The sequence below is a fragment of the Planococcus citri genome, chromosome 1 (genome assembly GCF_950023065.1).
Source record: "Planococcus citri chromosome 1, ihPlaCitr1.1, whole genome shotgun sequence".
NCBI lineage: Eukaryota > Metazoa > Arthropoda > Insecta > Hemiptera > Pseudococcidae > Planococcus > Planococcus citri.
In genome coordinates, this window is record NC_088677.1 from 32,694,154 (window position 1) to 32,709,270 (window position 15,117).

General features: G+C 32.4%; 1 protein-coding gene across 1 annotated transcript in view; it reads right to left on the reverse strand.

Moving 5' to 3' along the window:
* LOC135831446 (uncharacterized) overlaps positions 1-4,690 on the reverse strand; it is a 62,094-nt gene extending 57,404 nt beyond the window's left edge. The window contains exon 1 of the mRNA XM_065343934.1: positions 4,084-4,690. Within this exon, the coding sequence (XP_065200006.1) occupies positions 4,084-4,190 (107 nt within the window). The 5' untranslated portion in view covers positions 4,191-4,690. The remainder of the gene's footprint in view (positions 1-4,083) is intronic.
* Positions 4,691-15,117: the final 10,427 nt, after the last annotated feature.

Genomic DNA, 15,117 nt, shown 5'->3' on the forward strand with positions numbered 1-15,117 from the left:
AGCACCTTTTTACCTACTTACGATACCCAATACCTACTTTTAGTACTTTAAAATCAGGCCGAAAGATAGCGCACTCTGTAAGTGCCATACCTGAAAACGTAAGGAAGTATGCTAAGTGCCGTTTGAGCCAGCCTATCGAATAATTGTTTTCTGTTGAGTTGAACCTGCTTCTATTTGTTAATACGGAAATTACTCGAAATTTTGATCGAGGACATAGGTATTTGAGGTGAGGAAAATGATCTACATAAAAAACTCTACAAGATGGAGTTGGTTTGAAAGTTTTCCGCGCAATAGAAAAAAAAATATAAAAGCTCAAAGTAGTAAAACTTTTAAAAAAATATTATTTTTTCGAATTTTTTTGTAGTTAAATGCAATTTACTCGAAATTTTGATCGAGGACATAGGTATTTGAGGTGAGGAAAATGATCTACGTAAAAAACTCTACAAGATGGAGTTGGTTTGAAAGTTTTCCGCACGATAGAAAACAAAATATAAAAGCTCAAAGTTGTGAAACTCTTAATAAAATATTATTTTTTCGTGTTTTTTTGTAGTTAAATGCAATTTACTCGAAATTTTGATCGAGGACACAAGTATTTGAGGTAAGGAAAATGATCTACCTTAAATTCTGAACAAGATGGAGGTTGTTTGAAAGTTTGCCGCGCCATAGAAAAAAACTTATAAAAGCTCAAAGTTGCAAAACTCTTGAAAAAATATGGTTTTTTCATGTTTTTTTTGTAGTTAATTACAATTTACATATGTACTTGAAATTTTGATCGAGGACATACTGGTTTTCATGTTTTTTTTGTATTGTCGAATTTCGAGCTTTTAAAATTAAAACCAACTCCCTCACCTCAAATACCTATGTCCTCGATCAAAATTTCTAGTAAATTGTATTTAACTACAAAACAACACGAAAAAACCACATTTTTTCAAGAGCCTTTCAACTTTGAGCTTTTATAAGTTTTTTTCTGTGGCGCGACAAACTTTCAAACCAACTCCATCTTGTAGAGTTTTTTACGTAGATCATTTTCCTTACCTCAAATACCTATGTCCTCGATCAAAATTTCGAGTAAATTGTATTTAACTACGAAAAAATACAAAAAAACCATATTTTTTCAAGAGTCTTTCAACTTTGAGCTTTTATAAGTTTTTTTCTATGGCGCGGCAAACTTTCAAACAACCTCCATCTTGTAGAGTTTTTTACGTAGATCATTTTCCTTACCTCAAATACCTATGTCCTCGATCAAAATTTCGAGTAAATTGCATTTTCCTTACCTCAAATACCTAAAAATGCAAAAAAGGGTATTTTTCTATACGTGAATTGTTCAGTTTAAAAAATCGAAAATCTGGCTAATTTTTTCATAGGTTGGCGAAAAATAGGTGAAAGTATGCTATGTGCCTTGGTGTTCATAGCCACACACCAATATGACGTCACAATCACGGTTACCGCCCTTTAAACGCGAATATCTCGAAAACAGGTTTAGGGCACTTAGCATGCTTCCTGAATCCCTGCTTCATTTATCAATAGCAGTGGCGTATTCAGGATGAAATCATGCAGGGGGAATGACATTTTTATGGGAAGGCCAAAAAAGAAATTCTGGCAAAAATTGAGTACATACTTTTTTCAAAATTTTCCAAATTAATACATCAAGTGTAGGCTTTTTACAAAAACGATGGCAAAAATCATGGTTTATTTCTCTTTAGTATTCAAGTAAAATATCAGAAAAATCTAGAAAACAAAAACAAATTTTTTTCATTAGAAAATTTCCACGAGCTACTGGAAAAAGCATACTTATTCTACATTTTTTAAAAACATGCCGATACAAAATGCAGTTACAGAAATTAACCACAAAAGAAAAGTTCAAATAAAATGTAAATACTTAGGCATGTACATATACCTATGTATCTTACTTCAAAAGCTCCAATTTACAAAAAAAAATTCAATTTTGGATATTGTTAGCATAAAGTAAGGACGTGGGAGGGAGAAGGGTCCACAGAGTTATCTCAAGTGAAAATTTCAATTTTTCAGTTATAATTCAGGGTGTTTGTAGTTATTAAACATATTTTTAAACATGAATTAGAAAATTTGATTTGGCAGATAGTGTTTTTGTTTCATAAATTAAATTCACAAGATTTTTCCATAAGCACGAGTTCCTTTGTCCTGTGTGAACAAATCCTAGCTGCAGCTCAGGTGGAATATTCATGAAAAGCAAATAAGGGAAAATAATGTGAATATTATGGCAATTTTTGACTAAATTTCAGTAGTTTTTGTTAACCATACAAAATTCTAATTTACTTTGGATTCACTACTTGTTAGGTGAGATGGATCGTCTACTATAAGACCAATTGACTCCACGAGGTGAAAATTAGAAACTTTTTATAACGAAATCTTGAATTAGGTAGTCACCAATTTCTCAAGGTATGGTACCCCAACGCAATTTCAGTTATTCTAGCCCATCTTAATAAGCTTTCTCCCCCTCCATCCTCTCAAAACTATTTATTGAGAATCGTGTTGATTTTAAAAGCTAATCAGTTTTTATCCTTTTCAAAAAAAAACCACTACCCAAACTTAATCTATTAAGGTAATACCATTAACGAAATTTTAACCTATTAAAAAACTTTTGATAAAGATCATCAATGGTGAAGATATCATCACTTTAAATTTCGTTCATAGTTTTAGGAACTTGCAAATTCATGTTTCAAGCACTTCGCTTTTATTTCAAAATTATCGAATTTCTATCAATAACGTAGGTAGATATCTGATTGAGTTCATTTTATAAACAATAAGATAGGTATAGTTTTGAATGATAAGGTGAAAAGTACAAAAGATTCATTAACTAGTCATAATATTTTGAATAAATAATTATGCATAGAGATGAGTACTATAACTGTAATTATAATTCATAGAACCAGTGATGAGGCATGAAAATGAGTAATTTTTCCTATAGAAAACCTCATTATACGGTCAAAATGACAAATAAATTATTGAAAAAATTAGCTTCAACGCGATAGTGGGGTTATTCCCTTATTAATTCATACACCACATCGTGAGAAGAATAACTATAGGTATAAAATATTTGAAAATTGAGACCCATTCCTTAACTGATCAAATGGGCACCATGGGCATTTTTATTTCATCTCTGTTGTTTCCATGCCCTAGCTTTGAAATAAACCATCAAAGAACCAAAATCGAATCACTGTTTTTCAAATGGAAAACTACCCAATTTACGAAAAGACTGCGGCTCGAGTTTCGAGATGATTTTAAAAATTAGTCTTGCTCGTTTCAAGAAAAAAAAATCACCAATAAACAACATTATTAATCTGTATAATCTCATGCGGCATTAATGTACCACCCTAACGCATGTACTTCACAGTTATACGCATTAATAAATTGTTTACGATGATTTTACGTATTTACGTTCATATTTTTAGATGCATTTTTCATTTTATACTCACATATTTCAGGTGTAAAATAGTTATATGCATAAACTACGGTCAATGGACGAATATAACTAGCTCGTGTTTTATATCAAACGAGCTATGGAAGATTGCTGAATGATTAAATATGATAAAAATTGGGCAATTTTCTCGTCTCGCATTGGTAAAAAAAAGTTGATTCTCGGCAAATTTTACGGTGTGACGAAGTATGCCTTCGAATTCTGGAATTGCAATAAGCTTAATGATGATATCGAAACTCGCTATAAACAAGGGTGAAATTGGTGGTTGATACCTACTACCTTATGTGTGGGTAGATCGAGATGACGAAATGAGGAAACATCGTAAAAGTAGGTACGATCAAAGACGAGTAGAAATTTTCGGTCAATCTCAATTCATACCTAATAAAGATCTGCACACCGGAGAGAGAAATCAATTAATCGATGTATAACAGCCCATTAACACCGAGTGTAAGCAAACGACGACACGGACAATTTTTTACAACCAGTTTTTTGCTTTACTTTAAAACGAAAAATACTTACATTGTAGATTATACGAAAAATCGATTTTTATACGCAAAGAACTGGTTCTCGATATAGGCTAAATGAGATTAATTATTAAAGATTAACTGTTTTTGGTAGTAACTTACGTGTAAGATGTTGAAGAGAACGGATTTACGTTGTTTAATTGATGTTCTTGCTGCAACATTATTAAGGTTGGATCAGTGCTTGGTTCTGATAAATTCGTCGATGACATGCTCTAAAAAACCAAAACACCCGATAATTTTTTTCGCACTTTGATCAAGTCATCGTGGTACAATTTTAAGGTTATCTTTTATTTCTACTACATTTCATTATAGTGAAATCAAAATTAAAACAACACGAAAAAAATTGAAACACAGTGTCACAACATTTTGAAAAAACTAAAAAAAAAAAATTATAGATTCATTAAACCATATTCAACGAGTTACATATTTATCGCTTATACCGCGAATTCCGCGTAAATTTTCACGATCACTGTCGGGCAATAATAACGTCGCGAATATTTCAACTTTTTTTCTTTTTTCTAGAAAAACAAAAACTTATTGCTTGCAAACTATAACCACACTCGCGCGAAATTTTTCGCGAAATTCCGTAATTACCTGTCGGACGACCGGGTAAGAGAAAACCGTTCGAGCAACTAGTGGTTGTTATTTTAAAAAAGGCGGGATCTGTGACTCACCTGTCCGCGTACATTCGTGCATAAACCGTCACTAACCATCCAGCGACAACTTTATGCCGCCGACATCTACATTAATTTACCTGTTGGCCGTCGTAAGTTATCATGGCGCTGTAATCGTACCTTAGTGTATTTTCAAATGCGCCCAAGTAGCTGTTTCGGAGGAATCGCCGATCGTGCCAAGATGTAGAAAAAGTCCCCTGCGAAGAGGGATTTTTTCTCAGCATTTCTGTGGAGCGTGTCAATTTGTCACTTTTTTAGTGCTCTTTTTCACTGTTTTAGATGATTAACCACGGGGTGTCCGACGTCCCCTAGCATTTTAGCGTGATTCATTGTTTCTAACTTCTTTTTTTTTTTGATAATCGAAGAAAAAAGGGAGAGAGAGGGGAAAATGTCATAAAATCTTGGATGATTTTGAAAAAAACACGCACATGGGCAATATGTGAAATTGAGATTAAATTTTAATAATCAGTGAAGAAGAAAATGCTTTGAAAGTGGGCCTATGCTTATGATGCTTATGATTTTTAGACATGTTCCGTATATTTTGAGAAAAAACTGGCCTCTTTTCAAAGTTTATATTCGATATTTTTGTAGGCTTTAGGTACTGATTGTGATGGGAAAATTTTTTGAATTCTTTTCATAAAAAGTGTACTAATTGGTTTTTTGATTTTTTTTTTCTAGTTCCTAAAACTGGAATAGATTCTCAAGGCTGAGGATATATCGAGGGAAAATTTTCAAAAAATAACTAAAAAGAATGCTTCTTTTAAAACAACATTTTGTTGAGATTTTAGTTGGAGAGAATTTCGTTGTTTTTTCAATTATGATTAGTTGATAGAGGTACCTAATTATTTGGTTTAATAAAAAACTGTGCAAAAAATCGGCAAAACTCAATTTTCTAACTATAACTAAGATGAAATTTTGAAAATTTATAATATGGAAATTGGTCATTTTAAGAATGGGTTTACTTATATTAACAGCATATTTTATCATTATTACAAGTTGATAGACGATCCACTTCTTCATAGTACTTGAATCAGTCATTTCGAAAACCCCAATCTGGCGGTTTAAAAATTTTTCAGGAATCGAAAAAAACTGTCTGTGTGCTGTATTTTTATGGTAAAACTGTAAACTTATGAACTAATCGATTGGTCTTATCATTACAAATACTCGTACTCCAGTACCTTTACCAGAACTTGAAATTTTGTACACTGTGATATATTCCATTGAGAAATACGTGGAATTATGGGGTTTTCGAAATGACTTTTTTTTAAAACCTAAAAAGTGACACGTAATCCTAGAAAATCCAGTAAGTCCAATACCCAAAATGATTGAGTATGGATTTTCATTCATTTATTGAAGTTATACCTGCAATCTACGATTCAATTAATTTAATGTAATAAAGAAGCAACAAAAATGTTATCCATTTCACGGCATAAATTAAAAAATTGAATTACGTTGATGTTCATAAAATTAATGCTACGTTTGTCTTATAAAAAAATGATTTCAAAAACCCTGTAAATGCAGGAGTTATGGGGTTTTCGAAATGACAAACGCTGAAATATGCACTTTTAAGCTACCTTCCAACTTTATCCGATAGAGCTCGCAAAGCACCATCAGAATCAGTGAAAAACATAAAAACCCCTTAAATGGTGATTTACGGGGTTTTCGAAATGACTGATTCACTTAAGATCGAACTTCTCACGTTTTACAACTGTTCTTAAATATCTTTCAAAATTCCATATTTTTTCAGAGATTTTCCTAGCAATCCCAGGGCAATACGAAAATCCATCCACCCATATTATCAAATCAACATTTTTCGAAGAATCCAAAACAGCGGTGAAAAAGTGAATGACTGTGTGTTTGGATAAAAGACAGGGTTCTTATAGGAATTTCGGAGTAAAATAGTCTCATTTCGGTTTCAAAATCATTTTTTTTTCAGAATTCTCGGGATTTTTTTATGTACTATTCTTGCATGATATTTACCTATGTGTTTGAATCTTGAGAAATAGGAAGAAAATCAACTTTGATTTATGAACATTTGAACTCTTAACTCTTCGTTATTTTTTACATCTTATTTTAAAGTTCAAATTTTTGTATACCTAGGGGCATTTGAGACTTGACTTTTGCCTGAATACCAAAGTTTTAGCTTCAAATCATCAAATTTTAAAATAATTTTTTCAGAAAATTTATAAATCAAATCAAATTTGCTTGTAACTATCTACAAATGCTGAAAAAATTTAGGAGATACATATTTGCTTATTTTCATTTTAAAATGTTAATTATGATGTGTGGATGCTATAAAACATTAAGATCCAAACATTTTTCAATTTATGAGCTTGAAAAATCAAAATTTGTAATTTATTTGGACTATCATTATTCACCTTTTGAATGTCATTAAAAGTTTTCCTTCCAAAGTATTGAATTTCCAGCTTACTTTAAAAACTGTCCATAATGAGAAAAAATGATGCATAGTTTCAAGAGGGGAGGGGGGGGTTGCATTTACTATAGACAAGCATCTAATTTTCTTGGATTTTAGTTGAGGTGGAAATTAATTTTTCATGCCCAATTTCCGCACTATCAATCGATGGTTTTGAAACAGCAAATAACGAAAAATTTTGCAGTATTATGGACAAAATTCGTTTCTCTTGGAAGAAATGCTCATTTATTTCTAACTTTGTTTATAACCTTACCAGTACGAAGTGTAGGTAGGTAGTTTGTAGGTACCTTACCAGTTTTTTGTGTGTATTGACGAGTTACGTTTTTTCAAAGTTATTTCTGCAATGATAGAGATGTTTAAAACCAATTAGCAAAAAAGGATCTTCAAAAATTAAAAAAAATATAGAACCTATAAAATAGACCTAAAAATTCCAACTGTCCATTCAAAAAATTCAAGAGTCCTGCAGCGGTTAAAATTTATCCAAAATTTGCATGAATTACACATTATGTACGAGTATCTAGTGAAAAAAAATGAAATAATCGGTTAATATTTCAGAACACAACGTTTTTGCCCCGTTTTTTATTGGTAACATTGATATTCCAACCACCGAAAGGAAAAATAAAAAATTCTTGCGAAGCCCGATTTTTCAAAAATGTGATGGAATAACAACAATTCTTAGTATTTATCACTTCGATCATATTTATTTCATTGCATTACAAGGCTCACTTTACGCATTAATCAAAAATTTAAAATTTTACTATAAAATGTCATAAAATTTGGAAAATTGTCTGCAACGCACGATGCGTAGTTAGACCATCACTAAGATATGTACATTCAAGATTCCCAAAATTGCTGCTATTCGCGAAGAATACTATCTCCCCTTTTGATTTAAAAATTAGATCACAAAATATGCGATCTTGATTAAAATGTGACCGGAAACGACTTTTCAGAATTCGATTTCTCGTCTGAATAAATTATAAAATTTTGTGGGTAATTGAATAATTTCAAATCCTTATGTTTTTCAATTGAGTACCTACGTTGAATTACGCGCAATTTTTTTGGAACTGCCATAAACGTATTCTAATTTACTAAAATTTTGCTTCATTTAAATTTTAAAAATACATACTATATACGTATGTTCAACTAAATCCGAAATCAATTTTTTTTAATCGAACCCGTAGGTACTAAAAATCACCCAAAACATCGAGCAGTACTTGATTTATGATTCAGTACAAAGCACAAAAGTAAATTAAAGTTTATATGGTTGTTTTATTGTCATCATATAAATCCGGAAATCGGATCCATTGCGACAAGTAAGAGGCAACCGACTGGAAACAGGATATTATAAAGTAGCCGCCCTGTGGCATCGTTCTACCTATTATAATCGCATGTTGTTGAAGTAGGTATCCCTTTTATGAAGAAAAATTAGGTAACTAAATAAATATATAGGTACCTAACTAATTTGATTGAAAATTCGAATAATATTCAATATCAAATACCTATCCTATACTTACTCAACGACTGCACAATCGCGATCTCATGCTAAGTAAACTAATTGTGCTGCATTTTGTTTAGCGATAACGTAGGTATTCGAATCCTCAATCTGATGATACAGTTTTACTTGGGTGATAAGCATTTACCAGTTTCGTAGTAAAATAGAGTATACAGTAGCTGTATTTTAATTTAGAATTGTACTCTGCTCACCTGTGTGATTCCTAGAATTGATTTTTTATTTCAGGTAAAAACGATGACATGGATAATTATTTAGCTTGTAACATAATGATATTCGAAGAATACTCGGTTGATTTGCCTTTTCATACGAACCTCTATATTCCACATAGGCAGAATGAAATGCGTGACCACAGCTTAAGTAGGTAAGGTAAATTCATATTGTACCATATAAATAACTATAAAAAATATGGGCTTGGTTTGGAAGGGCGATGTTGCTCGTAGGAAAGCTGAAAGCGTCCAAATTACATCACAGTCACGGGCCTATATAGCGTAGGTCTTATCATTTTATGAAATAAAGTAGTGATGGCAGTAATGAAAAATGAAATTGATGATTTTGTCTTTAATAATTTTAGATTATTGGTCAAAAAATTGGTTTGAGATTTTTTGGGAAGGAAAAGGCTGAGAAGAAGGGATGGGATAGAATAGTCGATTGAAATAAATCGTTCTATCATTTGAAAAAAAAACACATATTAAGCTTAGGTACATACCTACTTTTACTGAATTTATTCGAAAACTTTTTATAAACACAGGTAATAATCGTATAGGTATACTTCAAGTTGGTAGTTTTTGAATTTCCCATTTCCTAATTTTGTAACATTCAATAAATCAATCTTTCAAAACGCTGCTAGCGATTGATCAAAATTCGTCGTACGCAATCTATCTGCGAGCGTACCATATCTTAATCTAACAAATAGATATAAATATTGCCAAACTATAGGTAGGTATACTATACCCAATAATTGCGCGGAAAAAAGATAAAGAAGGCTCGCTATTAATGAGTGTATTTACCTGTAGCAATCAGTGCTTTAATCTTGCAGCTTCGGTTGAATTAATAAAACTAGCAATCGGTGAACCGTAAGACAATCTGATATAAGTTCATAAGAGAATTTTACTAAATATACTTTCTGTAGGTATTCTACGCCCTATCTTGTAACGGTGCTATTCGCCGCATATTACATGTTGCTCATCGTGTACCTTTTACTTACCTACCTATCCCTTTGAAGCATTCGAAAACACTGATGCATTTTAAATTTTGCGTCTATTTCCGTTTTATGATTCGCGTATTGTAATAAAACGTTTCTTCTTCTCTTTATACCATCGTGTAAAGGACAAAAAATCAGAACTACATTAATATGTACTTACATCTAATACGTGTGGTGTGGCGTAGATTAGCTCACGTGCGGGGCACGTTGGAATATTGTACGTTAGAATTAGTTGGACTGGTTTTCAGGACGCGTGCTTTGTAGATAGATAGTATACCAGGTAAGGTACCTACTTTAACGTGGGTGGAAAAAACAGCAAAAGAGTTGAACATACTGGATCGTATATTCTTTCGTGTAATACCGGCTCTGTGATGTTTAAAAATCCATCGTGTCGCGAGAAACATCATGAAAAGGGGATTGGTATAGTGGTAGGTGAAATTGGTGAATTGGTTTGCAGCTCGGATTTGGAAATAGACTGGTGGAAGGTGGTTCCCATGCTGAAAACTCGCTGGTAAAATTTAAGATCCCGCAAGTAATACATGGAAATTTTTTAAAAATTGTTACGAGCTTTTGATTTCAAATATGTACTTTTATTTCGAAGGTTGCCGGTTGGGGTTAAACTTTGAAAGTCGATGTTTCAATATTGGTGGAATTTAAAGCAAAGCAGTTTAGAAGTTTTTTAAAAAAATCGATGCGAGGTCTAAAATCAGTAATTAAAATTTGAAAAGCTCAAAAATGAACATGCAAGTTGAAAGATCAACTTTTTAAGATAAGGGCAAAATTTGAAGGAAATTGTTTAAAAATTATTTTAAAAATACAGTTAACATTCATTTTTACTTTCTGGCTCAACACCCTTTGAACTTACAAAAGGGTCTCAAATTTTGATCAAAATCTAGAAAAATTAAAAAATTAAAGTGCATTGTACAAAATTTAAGGAACTGAGTTCAAATACCGATTTATTTTTCGACCCAACTCTTCAGTATTCTTCCCTCTCCCATCGGAGCGCTTGAACGTGTTCAAAATACTAGAAAATCTAGAACTTTTTCCATCTAACTTTTCCTTCCGCGTGTATGAGGCCATTGGCTAAAATCTCAAAAAATGGCTAAAAGTGAAAAAAAAACTTTAAAAAATTGTTTTGTCAGGTTCATCTATTCTTCTCTAGGGTACGACTCTTCAATCTTCCTTCAGGCTCCCAAGAATTTAATTTTTTTCTGGCATAAGAACGGAATATGGCTGATATTTTAAAAAAGGATAGGTAAGCAATATATTTAAAAAAAATTTTTTTTAAAAATCTGCAGTAAAAAAATTAAAAACTTTGAAAAATATCATCGGATAGAAGTAGGTTGTAAATGAAGTATTTTATTAGAAACTAAACCCTAAGGGTACAATGAAATCAAAAAAAATAAAAAATGGTTCCTGGTCCAAAGTATGCTTAAAGGTGTATATTTTGAGAGCGATTCATTAATGGGACCCCAAACTACCACCGGAAGCTCAAAAATGAACTTTTCAAAAAAAAAGCCTGAAACATCAACCCCTTTCCCTAGTGAAAAATGAATCAGCAAAGGCATCATTTCACTGTTTTTCCTCATCATGACTTTGATTTTGAATTTGATTATTAAAAATAGTAACAAAAATATAGTATGTATTTTCCATGGTCAAAAATTTGGACGAAAAATCCATCCAGTCACCACTCTATATCATATTTTGAATTTCACATCATTTACAGCTTTTGAACAAGTTTTCATGCATTTTTGACAAATTTTACTGATAGGTATTTAATTATTTTTTCGATTGTTTTTACACCATAGGTATATTAACGCGTTTCTAACACATTTTTATACTCGTTTTTGACAAGTTCTATTGAAATTTCATCATTTTTTGGTCATTTACAATCTATAGAGAATTTTATGCCGGTTTTGAGTATTTTTCATAGGTATCATTTATTAAAACGTTTTCAACACCTTTTTTCCGCATTTTTGAAAAATGTTGCTAAAATCTCATCATTTTGCTGAAATTACATCATTTTGCTAAAATTACACCACTTTTTGATAATCTACAGTAATTTTTATGCTTTTTCAAGTTTTTCAATTTTACATCGTATTCACATGTTTTTCGCTCTTTTTCACTCAGTTTTGTCCAATTCTATCAAAATTTCCATCCTTTTAGGGGGAGGGGGGGGGGTTCTAAATGTTTTTTGGGTGTTTTAACATCATTTTTTAACACGTTTTCAACATTTTTTCACGCATTTTTGACAAATTTGTATTGAAATTTCATTTTTTGATGATTTAACAGTGCTTCTTTGACTGTTTTTGTATCATTTTGACGCTTTTTCATGCATTTTTTGCTTTCAAATAATAATTCAATTCCAAATTGAGATTTCAATTGGAGAATGAAATACAGCGACACCGTAGGTGATGAGAAGACAGATCTGGGAGGGAGAAGGGGACAGAATTTTCGGCGGAAAGTTCTCAGACCATATGAAGTTAGAAATCAAATTTTCACCAGTAGTTCCAAAATTCAAAGTAGAGGCTGACTTATGCATTTTACCCTCCAAAACCCAGCAATACTAACAATAAAATGTACTGATATTTTGCATTAAATAGTCATTAATTCGTGAAACATTTACGCAGGTACGTAGCCTGTGCGATGCATCCATAGCGATAATTTATCGTTCGATTAGTCGTCTGCCTTCGATAGGCCTAAACTTATCGCGTTAATCGTTAACCTTTATCGTTCGAGTCATTTGATTAGCCGCTAGAGAAATGGGAGGAGGCGAAAATATCTACTGGAAAGATCATCTGAGAAAAATGACACAATTCACAAGATAGTGTATGTCCGAGGTGAATTTAGTAATGCGTAAAACGATCAATATATAAGTAGGTACGTTGGCTTTAGTCTGTAACAAAAAAAGTATCTACCTGTTGGCAGTTGAACCAATACTCCAGTCTTGCTGAAGCACCTGTTTGAATATTAAACGTTTTATTATCACGAGAGGGTCATAACTTCGGGGCTTGGTTTTTTTTTCGAGGGTGCAGATAGAAGTGTGTACGTAATCACCCCACGCATTTGAACGGAAACATTAAATACAGTTACCGGAAGTTACCTGAATTACATGTGTTTCCATTTGACCAGTTCAAAGCTGCAATTGGCTTTATGCAAAGAAATTTTTTGTCGAAATTTTTCGTAATTAATAGTACTGGTTTCTCGATGTCAATAACTTCGAATACTTAAATTTTTTTTCCTGCCTTGTTAATATTGAATTTTGTAACATATACTTTGCCAATTTTCATTCATTGAGAAAAAAAAGTAGTACACATATAAGGTTCTGGTTCTTTTAAAATTTCTCGTTACAGTTTTTTTTACGACTAAATTTATTATCATATTATGCCACGTGTGAGATTTCGTAGAAATCGTTCAAAAATCTATCGGAAGAAAATGATTAATATATTAATTGAAAAGTAAAAAAAAAGAGAGAGAGAAAAGAGGACAGACAACGTATAGTGGCGCGACTGTGTGTAGGTGATAATCAGAACGTGAGTTAGACGACGCTTTCGCAGTTTCGCCTGCGAAGCCATCACAAGAAGGCGGTGAATGTTTTTATGTGACATGTCACTAAAAATAATAATCCGAGTTGGTGTGTTGACACTTTCATTAAATACGAAAAAGAAAAAAATCGTTCACCAACTCAACTTTGCACAATCGTATTACAATAATAATTGTACTTTAACACTGTCATCTAACAATTATTAGGCAAATTGGACCACAGATTTTCTCTTTAGCATTCGTACTTGTACGCTGTATGCGTCTTGCATCTGTTAAAAACAGTTACGCCTGATGATTTGAAAACACCATCTAAAGCCGACAGATGTGCTTGAGTGTCTACAAACGTAGGTCTAGAGGTACGTATACGTATGTCTACGTACATATAACGCATACATACTTATACGAGTCGAATAGACACAGACTGCACGCAAATAAGACGCTTGTAATTATATATCAGTATTTTCATGGTTGTCGCCTTTGATGAATTTTCCTTTTTTTCTAATATGTATTAATGACCGACTACGTTATTTGTACAAATAAGTTACCGATGCTATGGTTTCCATCGAAAATAATCTCGCAAGGTAGTTTTTGAGTAGTTGGCGTAAAAAAAGAGTAAGTACATACTAGGACGTTGTACTTTGATGGATTGAGTCACTTTGGATGAGGATGACATTGTAAAAATTCAGGAATATTACTAGACAAACAAGAATAGAATAGTGGAGAAATTATTTGAAAGTTGAATCATCAAACCTTTTGGGTTTTTTGAACAAAATCCAACCAAACATTTTTACTACAGTTGCTGGCGAAAATTGGACTCCGGAGAGGGGGGATCTGAGTAGATGCATATTTGTTTTTTAAATTTGGTAAAAGCGAGAAAATTTTCATAGGAAATTGTAAAATGTGAACATGTTGCTTCGTTTTCAACTTCAGCATCAGCTCGACGTACGAAATGAAGTTTCAAGTTTCATTCATTAAAAATCAAATAATATATCTTACCAAAAAAAATGTTACAATTAATTAAGCTCCATGATGAAGATTTTGCCTGGTCTTCAATACTGAAGGCGTAACATCGCCAACATTTAATGTATTAGGTATAACCCTAAGGGAGTGTGTTCTTTTTTTTGGACACACCAACTAAGCAGGTTTTTGAGATGCATTGAACAAATTCAGAAAAGTCAATTTTATTGAACACTTTCCTCTAAATTTTTTCTTTTAAATGGTGAAAGAACTATACTTAATACATGTTTCAACTTTTAGCGTTAATCAACTTTCAGACATAGCCAGTCTCTGGACCATATTGATACAAACGGCTCGCCTCTGGAAAAAGATAAGCAAATCCGTTCTTTTTTGTTCATTTCCATCAGGTACCACAAACAAATACATACCTTTTTTTTGCATTATTCGCTCAAAAGTGTCACGCCCTTTCTCATTCAAATCGGAAGAAGCCCTCAAGACGCTTTTGCTGTTTTTAATGTAACCGAGAAAAAGGACTTTTAAAGTCTTACAAGGAAACCTCTTGAGGTGTCCGCCTCCAATTTGAACGGGACCGCGATTTTTGGAAAGAGCATGTTCTAAAACCCCCAAATCCAAATTTTCAGCTGCCCAAGTACATTTTTCGATTTTTGGCGAATTTTTGAAAATCCAAAATTGACTATTTTGGTGATTCATGCTTTTTTAAAAAAAGTACGTACTTGATCAGTAAAAATGTTCGAAATAAGTCCTAAAACTGATATTAACCCCCCCCATCCAAATTTCGCCATTTCCAGCCATT